General features: G+C 43.7%; 2 protein-coding genes across 5 annotated transcripts; both read left to right on the top strand.

The window, feature by feature from the left end:
• Nucleotides 1-3,424: 3,424 nt before the first annotated feature.
• Nucleotides 3,425-9,550, top strand: LOC123140906 (disease resistance RPP13-like protein 4). Its single transcript, XM_044560172.1, has 6 exons — nt 3,425-4,459; nt 5,699-7,109; nt 7,161-7,853; nt 8,306-9,068; nt 9,207-9,322; nt 9,429-9,550. The coding sequence occupies exons 1-6, from the start codon at nt 3,425-3,427 to the stop codon at nt 9,548-9,550; spliced, it is 4,140 nt and encodes a 1,379-aa protein (XP_044416107.1).
• Nucleotides 9,551-14,360: 4,810 nt separating this feature from the next.
• On the top strand, nt 14,361-17,077 carry LOC123140905 (serine/threonine-protein phosphatase 7 long form homolog). Of its 4 annotated transcripts, XM_044560169.1 has the most exons (7): nt 14,361-14,531; nt 14,968-15,071; nt 15,269-15,335; nt 15,411-16,016; nt 16,098-16,355; nt 16,492-16,712; nt 16,789-17,077. In XM_044560169.1, the coding sequence occupies exons 3-7, from the start codon at nt 15,270-15,272 to the stop codon at nt 17,024-17,026; spliced, it is 1,389 nt and encodes a 462-aa protein (XP_044416104.1). In that variant the 5' UTR covers nt 14,361-14,531; nt 14,968-15,071; nt 15,269; the 3' UTR covers nt 17,027-17,077. The 4 variants fall into 4 exon arrangements, with proteins under 4 accessions (XP_044416104.1, XP_044416105.1, XP_044416103.1 ...); XM_044560170.1 differs by lacking the exon at nt 14,968-15,071 and having other exon boundaries at nt 15,269-15,331; XM_044560168.1 differs by lacking the exon at nt 14,968-15,071.
• The last annotated feature ends 4,494 nt before the right edge of the window (nt 17,078-21,571 follow it).

Genomic DNA, 21,571 nt, shown 5'->3' with positions numbered 1-21,571 from the left:
ACTCTCAGCCATCCATGCGTGACACAACCCCACCATCTTCTTCAGCTATCTGTTGAGATATTAACCAAATTCATCAAGTAATTATCACATAAGCTTAGAGCAGGAGAAAATAAGCCATCCGACTCAGGATCAATGAGCAGAAATTTATCAAACTGAAATTAAAGATTATGCAAGTTCTACATTCGTGATACAGCCTCGCTAGCTTCTTCAGCCATCTGTTGAAAAAATAACCAAATTCATCAAGTAGTTACACTAACAAACTCCACACAGTAAGCTTAGAGCAGCAGAAAAGAACCATCCTACTCAGGATCAATGAGCAGAAATTTATCAAACTCAAACTAATACTATTCTACATAAATACATTTCAGAATATATGCATCACTTTGATGCCTGATAATACGCAAATTCCACATTTGACTGTAGAAACTTAAATCGATTGCTTTCAGAAATTAGTTCACAACGGCTCAGTGATACCTTTACCTCCATACAAAAATTAATCCAAATTTTGATAATCCAGAAATATAAGAACTGATTCTCAAAAAAAAAATGTCAGACTAAAAATGCAACAAGGTTTGAAAATATGCAAGTAAGCCAGTTCCACTTTCTACCAAACTGACAATTATTTAAAAAAAATCTAATTCCATGAGGTAAAAAGGATTACCAGAACGCCAGCACCCATGTCTCATAGCTTAAGCCAATATTCCTGATACGTTATTTTTTATTTTTTGGGTTATTTTTCAGTTTTCGTACATAGTCTCAGCAAATATTACTTCTCGTCAGAATACGCAGCGTTCCTTTTTGTAAATTCGGATCACCCAAGGGCTATATATGTTCAGGGGTGTTTGGTTGGCTCACACATTTTTCAGCATGCGCAGCTCGAGTTTCCATTTTTTAAATAGTGCACCCAGCCGCTCGTCGCGTCTCCCCCGCCTCCCGGAAGCCACGCCGGAGATCATCCCCGCCGCTGGCCCGCCCAGGCCCAGATGGGGCCCGAAGGGCCCAGATCTGGGCCGAGCAGACGACGCTAGATCACGCCGCCGCGCCGCCCCGCCGCCCAGCTGCTCGCCTGCGTCGCGCCATATACTTAGGGGTTCTGGTCCAGCCAAACATTCTTTTAGAAATGTGCAACTAGAACTGATTGTGATTATTTTCATGTCCTCTGCCTGATTTATTCATAGTTCGCACTTTCCTCATACCATACATAGTTCCATCTCTTAAAAATACGCAACTACTATTTCATTGTGAGAAGAGCAACCGAGGTAAACATATTTTCACATGCATGCTTTGTTATAGGTCTTGTGTACAGAGGTAGTAACAGAAAATGCTTCTGATGGCCCAGGGATCTTTCTCTTTTTTCTGAGCTGGGAAAAAATCAGTAATTTTGGAATGCATTGTTTTTTAGGTTTTTTTAGATGTTCAATTACATTTCTTTTTTAGCAGAACATCACCGGACTTTATTGATCATTGATTAAGATTTGTACATAGCCCGGTGGCTCCAGCAGCCAAACATAGCGGCCAACTTCTAAATGTAATGAATTTCTAGCAATGTTATGGGCATCCCATTCGACTGTCTACTTTCATCATGCTTAAAACAAACATCTCCCCCACCACCCCTCGTATCTCTAATCTCTTCCTGAGCTAAGAGTGCTTCTGTGCAATCAGATGTTGGAATAAATTTGTATTTTTAGTAGTAACTCGAATACATTGCTCTTTTTTTTTTGAGCGAACTCGAATGCATTGCTAGTTTCCACCATCGAGGTCCTCTAAAAAAAAGGTTTCCAGCATCGAGGACGGAAATTCTCCCTAGCCCACTCTCGACCAGCGGGGGCTATCAGGCTAGGGCTGGGCTGCCGCCCGTTTCTCGGAGCACCCGCAGTGGGCCTCGATTGGGTTGCGGCCGTGGCTAGAATTTGCCCTTTGCTGGCCAGACGACCGACGGTGGGAAGTCGCTGGCGGCGGCAGGGTGCGGCGGGCATCGGTGGCTAATATGTCCGGCGAATAGGGAGGGGGACACCGCGGCCTTTTTCTCCATCGTCGACCGCCACCGCTTGGACGGGTCCAGGCAGAGGCAGGCCATGCAACGCCGCTGCCATCTGCCAGCGTCGTCTGTCCAACTCCATGGCGCATTCTATATTTGTTCTACTCACCCTTTGACCCTTAATTTTGCTGCTACTGTAATTCCTTTGCTATGCTTCATACCTATGGCTGAAACTGTCCGTCTAATATAATTTGTGTTTACATCATCAATTCCAAATTAATTAAGAACACTCCGCATTACCCAGATTCAATGTTAGTAGAATGCAACACTGACATCTCTGAATTAGTTAAGCAACAGCAACCGTTATTAATTAGGTCCAGTTCCACCATCACTACTGTTCAAAAGTATAGCAAAACTGTCATGCATGCACAACTCATTTTGACGCCACCTGCTTGGCGATCATCTTGCAGAAAATTCACTCTGGGATCTCCAGTATTTGAGTTCTGCGGTCCTAATAATAGTGCGGTGTGCTTTTTAGTTGTCATTTGTCGTGTCTAGCATTCTCTAACTCCAAATCTCCTCTGCAATTTATTTGCAACCTTCTCTCCCTCCTCCAAGTGGGACTCGGGAGGTACAATCAGTGCTAGTTAACCAATGGGCGCCCACCAGAAAGGCCTTTATATTATGTACTAAGTATAACCCAAGTATTGTACAGCAAGTTAGGCTAGTGTGAAATCAAACCAAATCACAAAGAGTCTTTTGGCTATGGCCTTCCAAACGAACAGACCGTTTCAAAGCGAAGTACATCCTTCCTTCCGGGAAATACCAGGATGCTGCTGGGTACTGGCTTATGCATTTCCTTCCCTTCAATAAGAGACGGATATATCTAGGTACAGCTAATTGTATTAGAGCTTGTTAACATTAGAGGCGGCATCAATTGTATCGTAGCCCTCACCAGCTAGCTAGTTGCCACCTAACAGATCAGTCTGATGAACAATCCAAGACACAACACGGCATTTAATTTGTGGACAGATAGATAGCCTGGATCCGTTGATCACAATGTGCGGGTTAGTATATTCACATACAAGTTGCTTGTAATCTCCCTTTAGCTTATATATACATAGTGCCCCGTCCTTATTAGCCCTTCACCAGTACTACTGTACTACAAGTTGCTCCAGAGGAGCTAAAGCAGGACCCAACATCCATCCATCTTGAAGGTAGTTTTGGACCCCCTCTGTATCTTTAGTTGGCTTTGCTTTCCTCTGTTGATCTTGGTAGCTTTTCCATGCTCATAAATTATAACTTGTTCCTCATGTACCCATGTTAGCATTCTAGTGGTGCCTTTTTCAATAGTTTTGGCTGGCAATCTTCAGCTGCAACGACTGGCGGGGATGATTACGATATGTGGTTAAAATTTGTCACAGAAAAAACGTAGCAAACATAACGATGGTCCTGGATGCCTTTGCGTCCTACGTGCTACGCATGCTGACGGAGATGGCAAGCGAAGAGGTGCACATGCTGCTTGGATTCAGACGCGAGATTGACAAGATGGACATTAAGCTTAGGGACCTCAAGAACTTCCTCGCCGACTCTGACAGGAGAAACATCACCAACAAGAGCGTGCAAGAGTGGGTGGCCCAGCTCAAACGTGCCATGTACGAAGCTGCTGATATCCTCGACCTCTGCCAGCTCAATGCCATGGAGCGTGGTATGTGCACTGCAGATGTGGGGTGCTTCAACCCCTTGCTCTTCTGCATGCGGAATCCCTCCTATGCCCACGACATCGGCACCCGCATAAAGGCGCTCAACAAGAGGCTCGACATCATCAAGGAGCGAAGTGCTGCTTTCAGCTTCATCCCTCTTGGTTCCTATGAGGATCGCAGCAGCAAGGTCCATGGCTCTCATTCTGGCAATAAGAGACGTGAAACGTCAGGAGAGTTTGATCGGTCCGGTGTAGTCGGAGAGAAGATCGAACAAGACACAAGAAAGCTGGTTGAGATCATGCTGAGTGAAAAGGAGGGCAACACCAACATCATGGTAGTCGCCGTTGTTGGGGTTGGTGGAATCGGCAAGACCACTCTTGCTCAGAAGGTCTTCAACGACGAAGCCTTGAATGCAGAGTTCGAGAAGACGATATGGTTGAGCATCAACAAGGACTTCAACGAGGTTGAGTTGCTCAGGACAATCATCACACAAGCGGGGGGAGTACATGGTGGTGATCAGGCGTTGGCTGTGCTTCAGCCAATCCTTGCCACCACCTTGAAAGGGAAGAAGCTATTCCTGGTGCTGGATGATGTGTGGAACCATGGAGCATGGAATGATGTGCTTAAAACACCCTTGGCTAATGTTGTGGCTCCAGGTAGCCGAGTCCTCGTCACTACTAGAGATGAAACAATAGCTCGAAGGATGAAAGTTGTGCCTCCCCACCACCATGTGGACAAATTAGATGAGGAGGATGCCTGGTCATTGCTCAAGAAACAGGTGCTTAACTAAACTCCATGCATCTTTAATATTACTAGCTCCATTCCTTTCAATTTCTTTTACTAGCTCCGTGCTTAATTTGGCGTAGAGATATGATAATCGGACACACTCATGTACTGCTATTTGAGATTACAACATGGATTCATACAACACGGAACATATACGTATGCCACAGCACATGCACCCCGCGCAGGTGTACTGTGTGTAGTGTGTACAGAAGGCATAGTACTTTTACCTAGTTATCAAATTAGGCTGATGAAAGTTGGCCAACCATGCTCCCACAACAACACTAGACCTCATGTATTTTTTTTTTGATTATAGTTGTACCTAGGAGTAATAATTCATAAAAGAAATTGCTAGTGTGACTCAAATATTTTTTTTTCTTTGTTGGCATTGTTTTCCCCTTTTAGAAAGCTAAATTGTTGAAATATATGTAGTCGCCACCCAAAATGCAAGTCCAACCAAAATTAGTAACTAGGATCGTATAAATGTTCTTAGATTTATTAAAAAGGGTAAATTGGTGCATGTAGCTCCCGCTTCCGTAGGGTCTACGGAAGGGTCCGACCACTTTGGACCTTTTGTATGCAGCCTTTCCCTACGTTTCTGCAAGTGGCTCTTTCCTACGCCAAAGCTCCCCTTCCTTTATAAATCTAAGAACATTTATAGTGTGTGTGTGCGCGCATTGGTGTTGGATGAGAGCATCCTAGCTATGGAGAGGCTAGGTGTGTGCTCACTGTATTTGTATCCTCTTGCTGCTTCATTTTGATTCAATAAAATCCATCCTTTGTCAAAAAAATACTATAAAATTGTATAGTACAATTATAAATATGTAAGAAGCATCCACCCTTGTGTATGTAGTTTTAGATAAAATATGACTCTGTTTTCCGGAGAATGAAAATGTGTATTGTAGACTAGTATCTATCTCTGTAGAATTAAGAACATAATTTGTGTAGTTTCTAAGATGGTAGATTGAACTAAGCACTCTTGTCTGGGTGAGCATGCTATGATTATAGTCACTCACATGCTAGGCATCCCAGATGACAGCAACATCCCCGCTTAACAGTTCATTTACTTGATAGTTCAATTTAGGTAGTACATTAGCCGATCTTTCGTGAGTCTCTTTTCTCCACTAGCCAATTATTGACTAATATTAAGTTGACACTATCAGTTAATAAGTGATTATTTTCTCTCTCAAAGAAAACGACTCCTCATTGACTCTATCAGTTCAACTGCTTGCAGCTAATATCAACTGAGATTGATGATCATGACATTGATATGCTCAAGGATATTGGAGTTCAGATTGTAGCAAAATGTGATGGTTTGCCTCTTGCAGTCAAAGTAATGGGAGGTCTATTGTGTCAGAAGGACAAAAAACACCATGAGTGGGAGAAGGTTCTGGCTGATTCTATATGGTCAATATCTGGACTGCCCGAAGAGCTAAACCATGCAGTATATTTAAGCTATGAAGATTTGTCTTCTTGTGCCAAACAATGCTTTCTGCACTACTCACTTCTCCCTAAAACTGCTTTATTTGTTAAAAATGAAATCATTGCGATGTGGATTAGTGAAGGATTTCTTCACGAGACCTCGGATGACTTAGAAGAACTCGGAAGCATGTACTACAAGGAGTTGATACTGAGGAATCTTATAGAGCCAAATACGAAGTATGTTGATCAAGGTGTTTGCAACATGCATGATGTTGTACGCTCATTTGCTCAATTTGTGGCTAGAGATGAGGCACTAGCAGCTCACTGTGGAGAAACTAATATTGTTAGTAAACTTGGTGCACATGAGTTTGTTAGGTTATCTCTAGAAAGCAAAGCATCAGAATCAGATGGGTTAGACTGGGGTTCTTTGCAAGCAAAAAAGGAATTAAGGGTACTAATATCAGTTGGCAATATAAATATCAAGCCTGGAGATTCTTTGGTTCATTTTCCATGCTTACGAACTTTACATATAGATTCTGCGCATGTTGCAGCATTGCTTGAATCTTTGCATGAACTCAAGCACCTGAGGTACTTGTCCTTACAGAACACTGACATGCCTAGTCTGCCTGATAGCATTGGAAAGATGAAGTTCTTGCAGTACATTAACCTTCGTGGATGCCGGCAACTTGTGAAACTTCCAGGCAGCATTGTAAAATTAAGGCAGCTAAGGTATCTGAACTTCAGTAGAACAAATATAAATGGCACACCTAGGGGTTTCTGTGTTCTAACAAATTTGAGAATACTATATGGGTTTCCAGCCCAGCAAGATGGTGATTGGTGTAGTTTGGAAGAGTTGGGTCCTCTTTCTCAGCTCAAGCATCTTGAATTGGACGGATTGGAGAATATAACTGCTTCCTCATCTGCAGCAAAGGCAAAACTTGCCGACAAGGTGCATCTTACTATTCTATTCTTAAATTGTGGTAGTATATTGGGAGATGATGGGCTGATTAAAGAGGAAGATTGCGTGTCTGAGGAAGCGCAACAACAAATCGAGAAGCTATTTGATGAGCTCTGCCCTCCGTCCAGGTTAGAAACTCTTTACATCAGAGGATATTTTGGCCAACGGCTCCCAAGGTGGATGATTTCATCACTAGATGTGCCCCTCAAGAACTTAAGGATTCTGTTCATTGCCGACCTAGCATACTGCACACAGCTTCCTATTGGTTTGTGTCAGCTCCCTTATTTGGAGCTCATTCAGATCGATCGTGCTCCAGCCATCAAGCTTGTTGGACCCGATTTCCTGCAGGCCTACCATCACCACAGTCCTCGTCCTTCCCAGATGGTGGCTGCATTTCCAAGATTGCATGAGATGAATTTGATAGGAATGGTGGAATGGGAGGAGTGGGAGTGGGAGAAGCAAGTGCAGGCCTTTCCTGTCTTGCAGCAACTTATGCTAGCGCGGTGCAAATTGAAATGTCTTCCTCCTGGCCTTGCCTCCCAGGCAAGGGCTTTGAATAAATTAATCATATACTATGTCCAGGGTCTCATCTCTGTAGAGAACTTTCCATCTCTGGTCGAGCTGAAACTGGCTATAAACCTTGACCTCGAGAGGATCACTAATCTTCCGAGATTGCAGAAGCTTACCATCCAAGACTGCCCAAAGCTGAGGGCACTAGAAGATGTTCCTGCACTCCAGAGGCTCATACTCACAAATAAAGATACGGAGACACTCCCAAAATACATGGGAAGTATAAACCCAAGTCATTTGGAGCTATACTGCAGCCTAGCACTACTCGCTTCCATAGCCACGAGACAATCTGGCCCTGAGTGGGACAAGTTCAGGCATGTCGAGCATGTCAAGGCATATGCATGTGAAGGAGATAATTCAAGGAAATGGTATGTCTTGTACACAGCTAATCCCTACAGCTTGGAGACAAATGTCAACCTCTCTGCTTTCATGTCTAGAGGTAATTAAATTTGCATTGCTCATTCATCTTAATTTGTCTATCTATTCTGGTTATTTGAACTGTTCTATTTGTTTTCTACGTTCTGTCATTCTGTCAGTATGTTGGAGTTTGAATATATTCCCAACTATTCTTGTTGAATACAACCTTCTAAATTAGGACAACAACAATATGGTAGTGATGTCGACAAAGATGTGTTACTAGTTTTTTCTCAAAAGAAAATAGATGACCGGCCTTTTATCATTTTGTAATGGCTATTTTTTTTCCAATATGCTACTTTCTGATTTGGCTGGAGTCCCTCATTTCCTAAGTTTTTGTGTTCTCACAATTTCCCTACTTTCCCTGCTCATATATATGTTATTTTTGGATCTCGCTATTTTAATTCTGTCATAGTTGAGCTCCTGCTTTGCAAGCTATGGATTGTGTAACCACTTTTATCTTTTCTTCACTTGCAGGAACCTTAACTTCTTTTGAGGACACACAAAGATTTGAGTCTGTCTTTAAACTGACAAGAAAAACCTTTAGCTACATCTGCAGCTTGGTTTATGTGCCGTCATTGGAAGATATGAACAGCTACACCTTTGATGACGGGAGGTTACTGTCTTTAGAAGACCGAGTAGCCATTGCTCTGAAAAGGTTATACTCTAGTGAGCCACCGGAGACCATAGGATCCTCTGTCAGTGTGAGTGAGTCAACTGTCTTGTTGGTAAGTGAGAGGTTCGTTGATGCTGTGTACAAGCGAGCAAAGAACCATGGGCGCTGGCCAGACTCCAGTAAAATGGACAACATCAAATCCATGTTTGACAAGATCCACAATATGCATAACTGCTGCGGTGTTATATGTACAACTCACATCCCATTTGGACCAAACTGGGACTGTGAGAAGAATGACAGCATTCTAGTTCAGCTCGTCATCGATCCAGAAATGAGGTTCAGGAACATTTGGTGGGGACCGATAAGTAGCATGAACCAGTCAAGCATTTTGCATGAATCTAATTTGTTCAATGAGTGCGAGGAGGGCGGTTACCTGAATGGCAGCAAGCTGAAGGTGGCATTAGATGGATCAGAAGTCGGGGAATACATAATTGGTGATGCAGGGTTCCCTCTTCTCCCGTGGCTACTCACACCTTACCAGGAAGAAGACCTCTCAGACTCCAAGGCGGAGTTCAATAGGAGACACAACGCAGCCACAACCTGCGCTCTGAAGGCGCTGGCAAGGTTCAAAGACACATGGAAGTACCTGCAGGGAGAGACGTCATGCCCTGTCAATCCGGACACACTAGTTGAAACAATCTATGCTTGCTGCTACTTGCATAACATAGTCATAGATATGGAGGGTGATGGGGCCATGCCGAGCCCCAAGCGGAGGAATAGCTCCAAGGAAGTGCGCCAGTTAGCAAAAGAGGATGCTGTGAGGGCGAGGGATTTGCTGTCACAATACTTCTTGACCAGCATGTCATCCGAATCTGGAGGTGAATTAACACACCTGCTCCTCCTCTTAATTTGTTAATTTGATGTCTCTGTCCACTAATTCTCATAATTATTTGCTACTGTTGTTTTCACCCTTCATCTGTTTAGTTGGCCTGGCGGACCTTGAAGTCGCTGCCACAGGCTCAGGCGATGAAGGCAAGGAACAAAAAGCACAGACAAGAGCATCAAAGGAAGAGAGACGTGATTGTGACCATGATATCATTACCTAAGAAATACAGGATTTCTTTCTGCCACATCTTGATTCTAGGTACTACGGCGAGCACTCTCTGCTTCGAGTTCTTTCAATGAAACAATAATACCACAGTTCTCTCCTTGGTTTGTTCTCTCGATACAAGTACTAGCAACGTGCTAAGCAAAACATCAGTAGCTATTAACCGATACTCATGTATTTTTCCTCTCGGTCGTGCTGGCAGCCGCTTTAAAATTGATGCTTCATTTAGTAGACTGGTGATGTATTACATCCTGGTGCACGGTCGTATATATGATACAACTAATTATAAAACCTTTATGTGATCAGGAGGCAGGGAAGCCTTCATTGTTCTGCTGGAATGGAGCATTTTTAAGGCATGGATGCTGAGCTGCCCTGGCAATGGAGCCAAACAGCACTTTGTTGCTGCAACATTTTTTGTATAAAAAAGTTTTGGTCATCTGTCTGCTTGGCAAAGCCTACTGTTATGTGTGTCGTCTGTACTTTTTGTATGTGCAGTAAGCCTTTTATGTGTCGAGAAAATGCTTGGAGACTATCTGTAATTTCCATCCGTCAGTTGGGTGCGGACTGAAGAAATTGCAAACATAACAGCAGGGGGTACCTGTGTATTAATGGCAGGCGTTCTTGTGTGGTACACCTGACTGAAGGCAACTACTGAATGTTGCCTGGAGTTTGTTTCGTTTGCTTATCGTCAGCAGTATACAGTACACGAATATAAGCGCATGTGTCAAAATCCCAAATGCTCCTGAAGGGGCGGCACGGTCGATGCATGCAGAGGAGGACCATCAAGTTGCGGCATCGGGCTCAGGGGATATGAACACAACAATATTTGAGGAAGGAAGAGAGACATGATGGTTGCCAGGAGATCATCATTGTGCACAGGCCGGGGGTCTTTCCTCCTTTTCAAAAAAAAAAAAGGAGATCATCATTGTGAAAAAAAAATATTTCTTTCTGCCACATCTTCATTCTAGGTACTAGCGCTAGCACTCTCTGCTTCGAGTCTTGTTATTACAGGTTCTCTACTTCTTCGTTCGTTCTATTCATCTCACAGTGTCGGGTAGAAATTTACTTTGATACTACTGTTAGCTGAGACTCTTGTTTATTTCCCTCTTTGTATTGGCAATTGCCGTAATTGACTGTTCATTTAGTGGCATGTCATTTAGAAATAATTAAATAGCAGCTATACTATTGCTTTCAAAAATGACAGTATTAGACCATCCACCGGTTGGTGCAAATTGAAGAATTTGCAAACATATTGGCAGGAGTCCTCCCCTGTGTCTATGTCAGACAGGTGAAGAATCTTATTTGATGCAAGGATTTCTGATTTTTTTTCTTCTAAAAAGAACTTCTGATGTAGTACGTATTCGCTAATTGCACAACTCCAGCAGTAGTAAAAAAGAGTCATCTTCCTTTGTTTCTTCCTTAGCTGGCTTGTGGTTGGAGACTGCTTGCGTTTGCTTTGGCTTGAGGAATCAAAATAGGAGGAAATCGAGAGGAGTTGTAGACTTTTGGTAAGAGGATACTACATACAGACAGATGATACCGGCACAAGGCATGTAAATTCAGAAGTCAAGCTGTACGTTTTTCCATATGTGGTACTGTGGTAGTACTAGTAGAATGGAAGAATTGATCCCACCGGTCAAGCTCCACAAATTTGGGATTTTTTTGTTGTTGTGAAAAACAACATCCCCACTTGCCCAAGTGATGCTAAATTGCTTGCTGATGACGGTGATTATCAGTTACGAAAAGTTGAAATCCCATTCTGAAGAGTCCGGTGTAGGTGTAGGTGAACTGAAGGAGTAAGCTAGAACTGTGTTAAACTCTAGTCTAGTAGTAAGGTTCAGTTGCGTTAAGTAAGATCCATATTAGACATACTACGTTCAAAACACCACAATTAGCTAAAGACGATTAACGACTGTGCTTTACCGCACGGTAAATCACAAGCTAGCACAGGCTGAATAATAAGACATCATCTAGATTCAGACTGGAAAAACATGTAAATTCAGTTAAAAATATGTTCCGCCACGTACACTGACATACAACAGTACATCCCCATCTTTTACCCATTACTAGTGTGCATGGTCGCATAGCTAATACTCCCTCCGTTCTAAATTACTCGTCATAGAAATGGATGTATCTAGAACTAAAATACATCTAGATACATCCACACCTGCGACAAGTAATTCGGAACGGAGGGAGTACGATTAAAACATTGATTTGATCAGATGGAAGGGCAGCCGAGATGGATCCTGCCCTGCTGGTTGGAACATTTGAATGCATGAGCGCAGAGCAGCCCTGCCAATGGAGCCAAACACTATCCTGATGCTGATGCATAAGTTTTTTTTTGCATTTAGGTCTTGAATCTATTGGTCTTGTATCTATTGATGCAAACTGAGTATTTTGCAAACATAATGGCAGGGAGACATTTTTGTATATTTATGGCAGGTGTATGTTTGGCCAGTAATCTTATTCAATGCAAGAGACTGCTGATGTACTCACTGATGCAAAAAATATATTAAAATAACTATAATACAGTGCGGTAGTTCAAAGTTCAAACTCCAGACTTCCAGAGGTAGCTGGTAATAAGAGAAGAGAAGGTAAATGAAATTACCTTGATGTTGGCAGAACTCTAGTGGTAGTACTCCCTCCATCCGGAAATACTTGTCGGAGGAATGGATGTATTTAGACGCATTTTAGTTCTATATACATATATTTTATCCATTCATTGGACAAGTATTTCTGAACGGAGGGAGTAGTAAAATAGAGAGGGTCATGTTTGTGTTCTTTCTTAGCTGGTTGGTTGGTTGGAGACAGGAGGAGGTTGCTGGTTTCGAATTCAGAAATCAGAATCTAGGAGGAACTCACTCGAGAGGAGTCGGAGAATCGCACCGCATCTCGAGAGGAGTCAATTCTTCCTAAGATCAGCCATGAAACTCCAGTAGCAGTAACACATAGTCATCTATCTTTGTTTCTTCCTTGGTTGGCTTGTCGGTTTGCATGCTTTGACTTGAGAAATCAAATTCTGCAGGAGGAAATGGAAATGGAAATCCCAATCTGAATCTTGTGTACTCAAGGATAACAGTGTTAAACTGTAGCAGTAAATTCCTTTCATCGTTTTCCTTTTCCATGGGTTCAGTTGCGTTAACAGTGTTTTCAGAAGAAACGAGGGCCTTTTAACAGTGTTTACTACAAAATCAATTGATATAAAAATGGTAAAGAAATTACCATGAAACTTCAGTAACACAGAGTCATCTGTCTTTGTTTCTTCCCTTGCTGCCTTCTCGGTTGGCATGCTCTGACTTGAGAAATCAAAATTCTAGGAGGAAATCAAGAAGAGTTGGGAGACTTTTGCTTTGTTGAATTTACATCCAAGCACGTTTCTGAATTCTGACAGAAATGTCAATATGCCCAATATGCAAAACAAAGATGCTGGTCGTTGGTAACCACAAAGCTTCACTTCACTTCATAGGACTAGAGGAGAAACAAAACATGTTGTGTTGAAAGAAGATGACAGGGCAGCGCCAGCACATTTATCTTTCGGTATAGTGACAAATTCTTGATCTCCAGAAATCCTGCTATTATCCATGATTGACAAAATTGACGGTCATGTTTATCCAAGTACAACGGGCAGACACTATGCATACAATGCTCTTTGCAGGCATTAATTTCGGATAAAACATTCGATTAAAGCAAAAGGAATCGAGTGAGTGAAGCTCTTTGCAGACTTCAATTTCGGATACTCCTTTTTCTGTAATATCCTTGACTCAAAGGGCTTTGAAATGTATTATCAGTCTAAATACATGGTTGTTGAGCAAAAAAAAAAATATAACTTGGTTTTGCTTGACATAGAAACAAGGAGCTGAAGGGCTGCGTGGTTGAAAATTCGGTAGGCTACTTGTCATGTCATGCCGGGTCCTATCGAAAAGCTACAATCATAAGAATTCATCAATAACCCCCTTACAATCTCTCAAGAAATAACACAACAGAATTATAATTGCTCCAGGTAATCCGTACAAAAACAACACACACACACCCTAAGCTTGAAGATCCATATGACCGAAGCTTTGTAATAATACCATTGGAGGAGGTGATTTTTAGCAAATAAGAGAACATGCAACTTTTTGAAACCCGACCTGTTCATGAACAGCACCACTGGAAACAAGAACAGAAAAATCAAAGACTGTAAACTCTCCACCGTGGCACCATGCGTGACACAACCCCACCAGCTTCTTCAGCTATCAGTTGAAAAAAGAAATTCATCAAGTAATTATACTAACAAACTCCACAAAGTAAGTTTAGAGCAGGAGAAAAAGAACAATCCTACTCAGTATCAATGAGCAGAAATTTATCGAACTCAAACCAAGACTATGCTAGACAAGTACATTTCAGAATATATGCATCACTTTGATACCTTTTTTTCTATGCAAATTCTACATTTGACTGTAGAAGATGAAATCCCTTGCTTTCAGAAATTAGTTCACAACGGTCCAATGATAGCTTTACCTCTATCAAAACATTCAACCTAAATTATGAGAATCCAGAAATATACGAATTGCCGGGCGAAATCACTGTTTTGACCTTTTCTGGATACTTCAGCACGATTTGACCCTGTTCTTAAAAAAAATTCGCATCTGACCTTTTTCCATAGCGCCTTCAACAGGGGCGCTATGTGTAACTCTATAGCGCCGTAACTCGTGGTGTTGTGCCTATGACAGCGTGGCACAGCCGGGCCCAGGTGCTGCTCGTATAGCGCCTCGGCGTCAGGCGCTATGGTCCTTAGATAGCGCCTCCAGTAGGGGCGCTATGCCCTATTGACATCGGCTTCAGTCAGCTCACTCGCTCCCAGCCAGCCGCCCACTTCCACCTAGAACAGAGCAACAGGACACAGCGGCGGCTCCCTTCTCCCCCTCTCAAATCTCCATCAAAATCGACCAGATCTGAAGAATTTTTCCATGGATTTCGTCCCACATCTATCCCTAAAGGTATTCTCCTCCAATCCCCCCAAATTTCATCTGAAAAAATCATCATTTTGGCTCTATTTTTGCATGTTTAAATGAAACCCTAGTTCATCATGTTTTTCGAAAATTGTACGAATCGATCCCAGCCGTAGTGAAGGAGCATTGTTCTTACTTGTTCGTGAGCAAGTAAAACTGGTAATCTGGAAGTAGATAAATAAAATTTACACAAAAAAAATCCTTTTCAATCCCTTTATGCAGCAGCCCGTGACCAACCTGAAGAATTTTGCAGATATTTAGTACCATCTCTCTTTGCGGGTCCCATCACTATTTCCTTGGGTAATTTGTATGGCTGCCATTTCATTTAGTTGTCTGTTACTTGTGTGAGTTCAGAGGTTATACTCTTTCCATTGGCACATTCTGACCATTGTAACAGTTAATCAGTCAATTCTCGTTTTGTTAGCCCGTGACACATTTGTAGAAGGCACCAATGCATGGCAGACCGGTAGTTGCTTAGTATCAGATTCAAGTGTCTTATCAAGTGGAGCCGACCAAATAGTTTAGCAGGTAGAATGTTCCTTAGTTTTTTACTTCAAATTATGATCTTACTTACTGTACTGTTACAATGTATAAACTTTAATACATTGACAAGTTGACAGCTTGATCCTGCTTGTGGAATGCATTCTCGCATACACATTTCATAGTAGATGGTACATTCTCGCATACACTTTTGGCGCACTAATTGTTTTTTCCCGAATACGTAGGATGACACTTCTCAGTGAGCATTACGATAAGAATCACCGTGGGCGACTTATGGCGGAGGAGAGGCAGGTGATACATATTGATAATGCTAGTTCATATTCTTAGTTTAATGGACCTATAATGTTCTAACTTGTATTTTTGCAGGTCTTTTTTCCACTACGCTTGAGGGCTCACGAAGCTTCATCCAATAAGATGAAATACGATGAGCGGTATACACAGTACATCGAGAGGCTAGGACTCCTTCCATTCATCCAACTTGTCACTCGGTCGACGCCAAACATGAACCCTTGTGCTATCACCGCGCTTGTTGACCGATGGAAGCCGGAGACACACAGTTTTCACCTCCGAACCGGGGAGATGACCGTGACTCTTCAGGATGTTTCGATGATCCTTGCACTTCCCATCGAGGGAATTCCTGTCTGTTTTAGCACTGATGCTGCTAACCGGCGCGATAGGATGTTTGACCTTATCGGTGCGGTTCCTGCAGTGCCGGATGACCCAACTAAATACAGAGTCCCCGCTGGTGCGACTTATGTTTGGATCGCAGAACATTTTAGCCAGTGCCCCGGCGATGCTAGTGAGGAAATGTTCAAACAGTATACATGTGCATACTTGTGGTATGTGATCTCAAGGACTCTTTTTGCTGACGGTGGTGGCAGGACCGCTCCGTGGATGTGGCTGAAGGCGTTATCTGGTTGGGATAGTAAACAGAGCTGGGGTTCAGCGGCACTGGCCTACTTGTACCGTCAGGTAATCAATTGTACATATTTTTCTTTCAATATTACATCTCCAAACATTCTCTAATCGTCCCGTGCGTGCCTCTATGTGCAGTTGGATGAGGCGTGTTGTAGGCACAAAGATGATGCCAGCATTGGTGGTCCGTTGGTCCTACTTTCGGTTTGGATGTGGGAACACTTTTCAGTTGGACGGCCGAAAGTGATCCGTTACGGCGCTTGGGACGATCATGATAACCCGCTACGACAGCCTACATGGGGGTACAAGTGGGACAAGGTTTCGGAGTTCAACGGCGACCAAAAGAGAATGTACATAGACTACACCAATGAGTTTGACGCGCTAACCGCCGAGCAGGTAATAACTGCTATGTCAAAAATAGTTATCATTTGCTTGGTTCCATTGATATGCATACTTCTTTTTTTCTTATCATTATTTTCATGTCTTGCTTAGCAATTTTTTCTATTGGCTCCCTGCTTGTACTATGTTGTAGGTGACATGGCAGCCATATGGACCGCAGGACAATTTCGCTTTCATCCTCGATTTCCAGTTGAACCCGAAATGCACAGAGGAATCACATCTTTGGCAGATGCGGTGCCCATTGATATGCTTATATGCAGTCGAGCACCACCTTCCACAACGTGTGATGACTCAATTTGGGTTATTTCAGGATACACCACCGGAGTGGAAGGACACGAATATCGTGATTCACGGGTGAGAGAGTGCATCTTCTGTCATTAGCATTGTAAACTATTTCAGGCGACTAATACTTATGATTGTTAATATGAAGCTTGGACAAAATGAAGCAGAAGAAGATCAAGAACTGGGAGTCATATCATGAAAAGTACATCAAGAAGTGGAATTACTTGGTGAAGGTGGCTAATAATAACAGACAAGTACATCGCCAAGTGCATGATGAAGCTGCATTTTACAAATATCTTCAATGGTTTCTTAGCGAGTCTCGTGTGGAGTTATGCCCGCCGGCTTATGATGAGAGCATATTGTTGGGGATCGTAGCAGAATTTTAAAATTTTCTACGCATCACCAAGATCAATCTATGGAGTTATCTAGCAGCGAGAGAGAGGAGTGCATCTACATACCCTTGTAGATCGCGAGCGGAAGCGTTCAAGTGAACGGGGTTGATGGAGTCGTACTCGTCGTGATCCAAATCACCGATGACCGAGCGCCGAACGGACGGCACCTCCGCGTTCAACACACGTACGGAGCAGCGACGTCTCCTCCTTCTTGATCCAGCAAGGGGGAAGGAGAGGTTGATGGAGATCCAGCAGCACGACGGCGTGGTGGTGGAAGTAGCGGGGATCCCGGCAGGGCTTCGCCAAGCGCAAGCGGGAGGGAGAGGTGTCACGGGAGGGAGAGGGAGGCGCCAGGGGCTAGGGTACTGCTGCCCTCCCTACCCCCACTATATATAGGGGCCTTGGGGGGGCGCCGGCCCTGGGAGATCCCATCTCCAAGGGGGGGGGGGGCGGCCAAGGGGGTGGCTTCCCCCCCAAGCCAAGTGGGGGGCGCCCCCACCCCTAGGGTTTCCAACCCTAGGCGCAGGGGAGGCCCAAGGGGGGGGCGCACCAGCCCACCAGGGGCTGGTTCCCCTCCCACTTCAGCCCATGGGGCCCTCCGGGATAGGTGGCCCCACCCGGTGGACCCCCGAGACCCTTCCGGTGGTCCCGGTACAATACCGATAACCCCCGAAACTTTCCCGGTGGCCGAAACTGGACTTCCTATATATAATTCTTCACCTCCGGACCATTCCGGAACTCCTCGTGATGTCCGGGATCTCTTCCGGGACTCCGAACAACTTTCGGGTTACCGCATACTAATATCTCCACAACCCTAGCGTCACCGAACCTTAAGTGTGTAGACCCTACGAGTTCGGGAGACATGCAGACATGACCGAGACGACTCTCCGGTCAATAACCAACAGCGGGATCTGGATACCCATGTTGGCTCCCACATGTTCCACGATGATCTCATCGGATGAACCACGATGTCGAGGATTCAATCCATCCCGTATACAATTCCCTTTGTCAATCGGTACGTTACTTGCCCGAGATTCGATCGTCGGTATCCCAATACCTCGTTCAATCTCGTTACCGGCAAGTCACTTTACTCGTACCGTAACGCATGATCCCGTGACCAACCACTTGGTCACTTTGAGCTCATTATGATGATGCATTACCGAGTGGGCCCAGAGATACCTCTCCGTCATACGGAGTGACAAATCCCAGTCTCGATCCATGTCAACCCAATAGACACTTTCAGAGATACCTGTAGTGTACCTTTATAGTCACCCAGTTACGTTGTGACGTTTGGTACACCCAAAGCACTCCTACGGCATCCGGGAGTTACACGATCTCATGGTCTAAGGAAAAGATACTTGACATTGGAAAAGCTCTAGCAAACGAACTACACGATCTTTGTGCTATGCTTAGGATTGGGTCTTGTCCATCACATCATTCTCCTAATGATGTGATCCCGTTATCAATGACATCCAATGTCCATAGTCAGGAAACCATGACTATCTGTTGATCAACGAGCTAGTCAACTAGAGGCTTACTAGGGACATGTTGTGGTCTATGTATTCACACATGCATTACGATTTCCGGATAACACAATTATAGCATGAACAATAGACAATTATCATGAACAAAGAAATATAATAATAACCATTTTATTATTGCCTCTAGGGCATATTTCCAACAGTCTCCCACTTGCACTAGAGTCAATAATCTAGTTACAATGTGATGAATCGAACACCCATAGAGTTCTGGTGTTGATCATGTTTTGCTCTAGGGAGAGGTTTAGTCAACGGATCTGCTACATACAGGCCCGTATGTACTATACAAATATCTATGTCTCCATTTTGAACACTTTCACGAATGGAGTTGAAGTGACGCTTGATATGCCTGGTCTTCCTGTGAAACCTGGGCTCCTTGGCAAGAGCAATAGCTCTAGTGTTGTCATAGAAGAGAGTCATCGGGCCCGACGCATTGGGAATCACCCCTAGGTCGGTAATGAACTCCTTCATCTAGACTGCTTCTTGTGCTGCCTCTGAGGCCGCCATGTACTCCGCTTCACATGTAGATCCCGCCACGACGCTTTGCTTGCAACTGCACCAGCTTACTGCCCCTCCATTCAAAATATACACGTATCCGGTTTGTGACTTAGAGTCATCCAGATCTGTGTCGAAGCTAGCATCAACGTAACCCTTTACGATGAGCTCTTCGTCACCTCCATAAACAAGAAACATATCCTTAGTCCTTTTCAGGAACTTCAGGATATTCTTGACCGTTGTCCAGTGTTCCATGCCGGGATTACTTTGATACCTTCCTACCAAACTTACGGCAAGGTTTACATCCGGTCTGGTACACAGCATGGCATACATAATAGACCCTATGGCCGAGGCATAGGGGATGACACTCATCTTTTCTATCTTCTGCCGTGGTCGGGCATTGAGCCGTGCTCAATTGCACACCTTGCAATACAGGCAAGAACCCCTTCTTGGACTGATCCATATTGAACTTCTTCAATATCTTGTCAAGGTACGTACTCTGTGAAAGACCAATGAGGCGTCTTGATCTATCTCTATAGATCTTGATGCCTAATATATAAGCAGCTTCTCCAAGGTCCTTCATTGAAAAACACTTATTCAAGTAGGCCTTTATACTTTCCAAGAATTCTATATCATTTCCCATCAACAGTATGTCATCCACATATAATATGAGAAATGCTACAGAGCTCCCACTCACAGGCTTCTCCATAAGTCTGTGTAAACCCAAACGCTTTGATCATCTCATCAAATCGAATGTTCCAACTCCGAGATGCTTGCACCAGCCCATAGATGGAGCGCTGGAGCTTGCATACCTTGTTAGCATTCTTAGGATCGACAAAACCTTCCGGCTGCATCATATACAGTTCTTCCTTAAGATGGCCGTTAAGGAATGCCGTTTTGACGTCCATTTGCCATATCTCATAATCATAGTATGCGGCAATTGCTAACATGATTCGGACGGACTTCAGCTTCGCTACGGGTGAGAAAGTCTCATCGTAGTCAACCCCTTGAACTTGTCGATAACCCTTAGCGACAAGTCGAGCCTTATAGATGGTAACATTACCATCCGCGTCCGTCTTCTTCTTAAAGATCCATTTATTTTCTATGGCTCGCCGATCATCGGGCAAGTCAGTCAAAGTCCATACTTCGTTTTCATACATGGATCCTATCTCGGATTGCATGGCTTCAAGCCATTTGTTGGAACCTGGGCCCGCCATTGCTTCTTCATAGTCCGAAGGTTCACCGTTGTCTAACAACATGATTTCTAGGACAGGGTTGCCATACCACTCTGGTGTGGAACGTGTCCTCGTGCACCTACGAAGTTCAGTAGTAACTTGATCCGAAGTACCTTGATCATCATCATTTGCTTCCTCTCTAGTCAGTCCAGGCACCACAGGAACATCTTCCTGAGCTGCGCTACTTTCCGGTTCAAGAGGTAGTACTTCATCAAGTTCCACTTTCCTCCCACTTACTTCTTTCGAGAGAAACTCTTTCTCCAGAAAGGACCCGTTCTTGGCAACAAAGATCTTGCCTTCGGATCTGAGGTAGAAGGTATACCCAATGGTTTCCTTAGGGTATCCTATGAAGACGCATTTCTCCGACTTGGGTTCGAGCTTTTCAGGTTGAAGTTTCTTGACATAAGCATCGCATCCCCAAACTTTTAGAAACGACAGCTTAGGTTTCTTCCCAAACCATAATTCATACGGTGTCGTCTCAACGGATTTCGACGGAGCCCTATTTAAAGTGAATGCGGCAGTCTTAAAGCATAGCCCCAAAATGAGAGCGGTAGATCGGTAAGAGACATCATAGATCGCACCATATCTAATAGAGTGCGATTACGACGTTCGGACACACCGTTTCGCTGAGGTGTTCCAGGCGGCGTGAGTTGTGAAACTATTCCACATTTCCTTAAGTGCGTACCAAATTCGTGACTTAAATATTCTCCCCCACGATCTGATCGTAAGAACTTTATCTTTCTGTCACGTTGATTCTCAACCTCACTCTGAAATTCCTTGAACTTTTCAAAGGTCTCAGACTTGTGTTTCATTAGGTAGACATACCCATATCTACTCAAGTCATCAGTGAGAGTGAGAACATAATGATAGCCTCCGCGAGCCTCAACACTCATTGGACCGCACACATCGGTATGTATGATTTGTAGGAGATATGCCCTAGAGGCAATAATAAATGATATTATTTATCTCCGAGTTCATAATTATGTTTATGTTCCATGCTATAACTGCTATGGTTCTCGAGTCTGCAATAACCACGAGGCTCGGAGGAAGACTCATATGCACGTGTGGAATAATAAACGGTAAAATGTATTCCTAGTCTGGCCTCTAAGACTAGCTCAAGTGTTGCATGATGGTTATGTTTTCCTGATCATGGGCATGTCTATGTCAGCAACCTTGAGGGCATAATGTTAAGAGAACATTTGTGTTGAATCGACCCGGCATGATGTTATGCTATGAGATTCATTCGTCACAAGTTTATTGGTACATAACAC

This window comes from Triticum aestivum, chromosome 6D (assembly GCF_018294505.1).
Source record: "Triticum aestivum cultivar Chinese Spring chromosome 6D, IWGSC CS RefSeq v2.1, whole genome shotgun sequence".
NCBI classification, from domain to species: domain Eukaryota; kingdom Viridiplantae; phylum Streptophyta; class Magnoliopsida; order Poales; family Poaceae; genus Triticum; species Triticum aestivum.
Note: the sequence above shows the minus strand (reverse complement) of the source record. Positions and strands in the feature narration are given on the sequence as shown.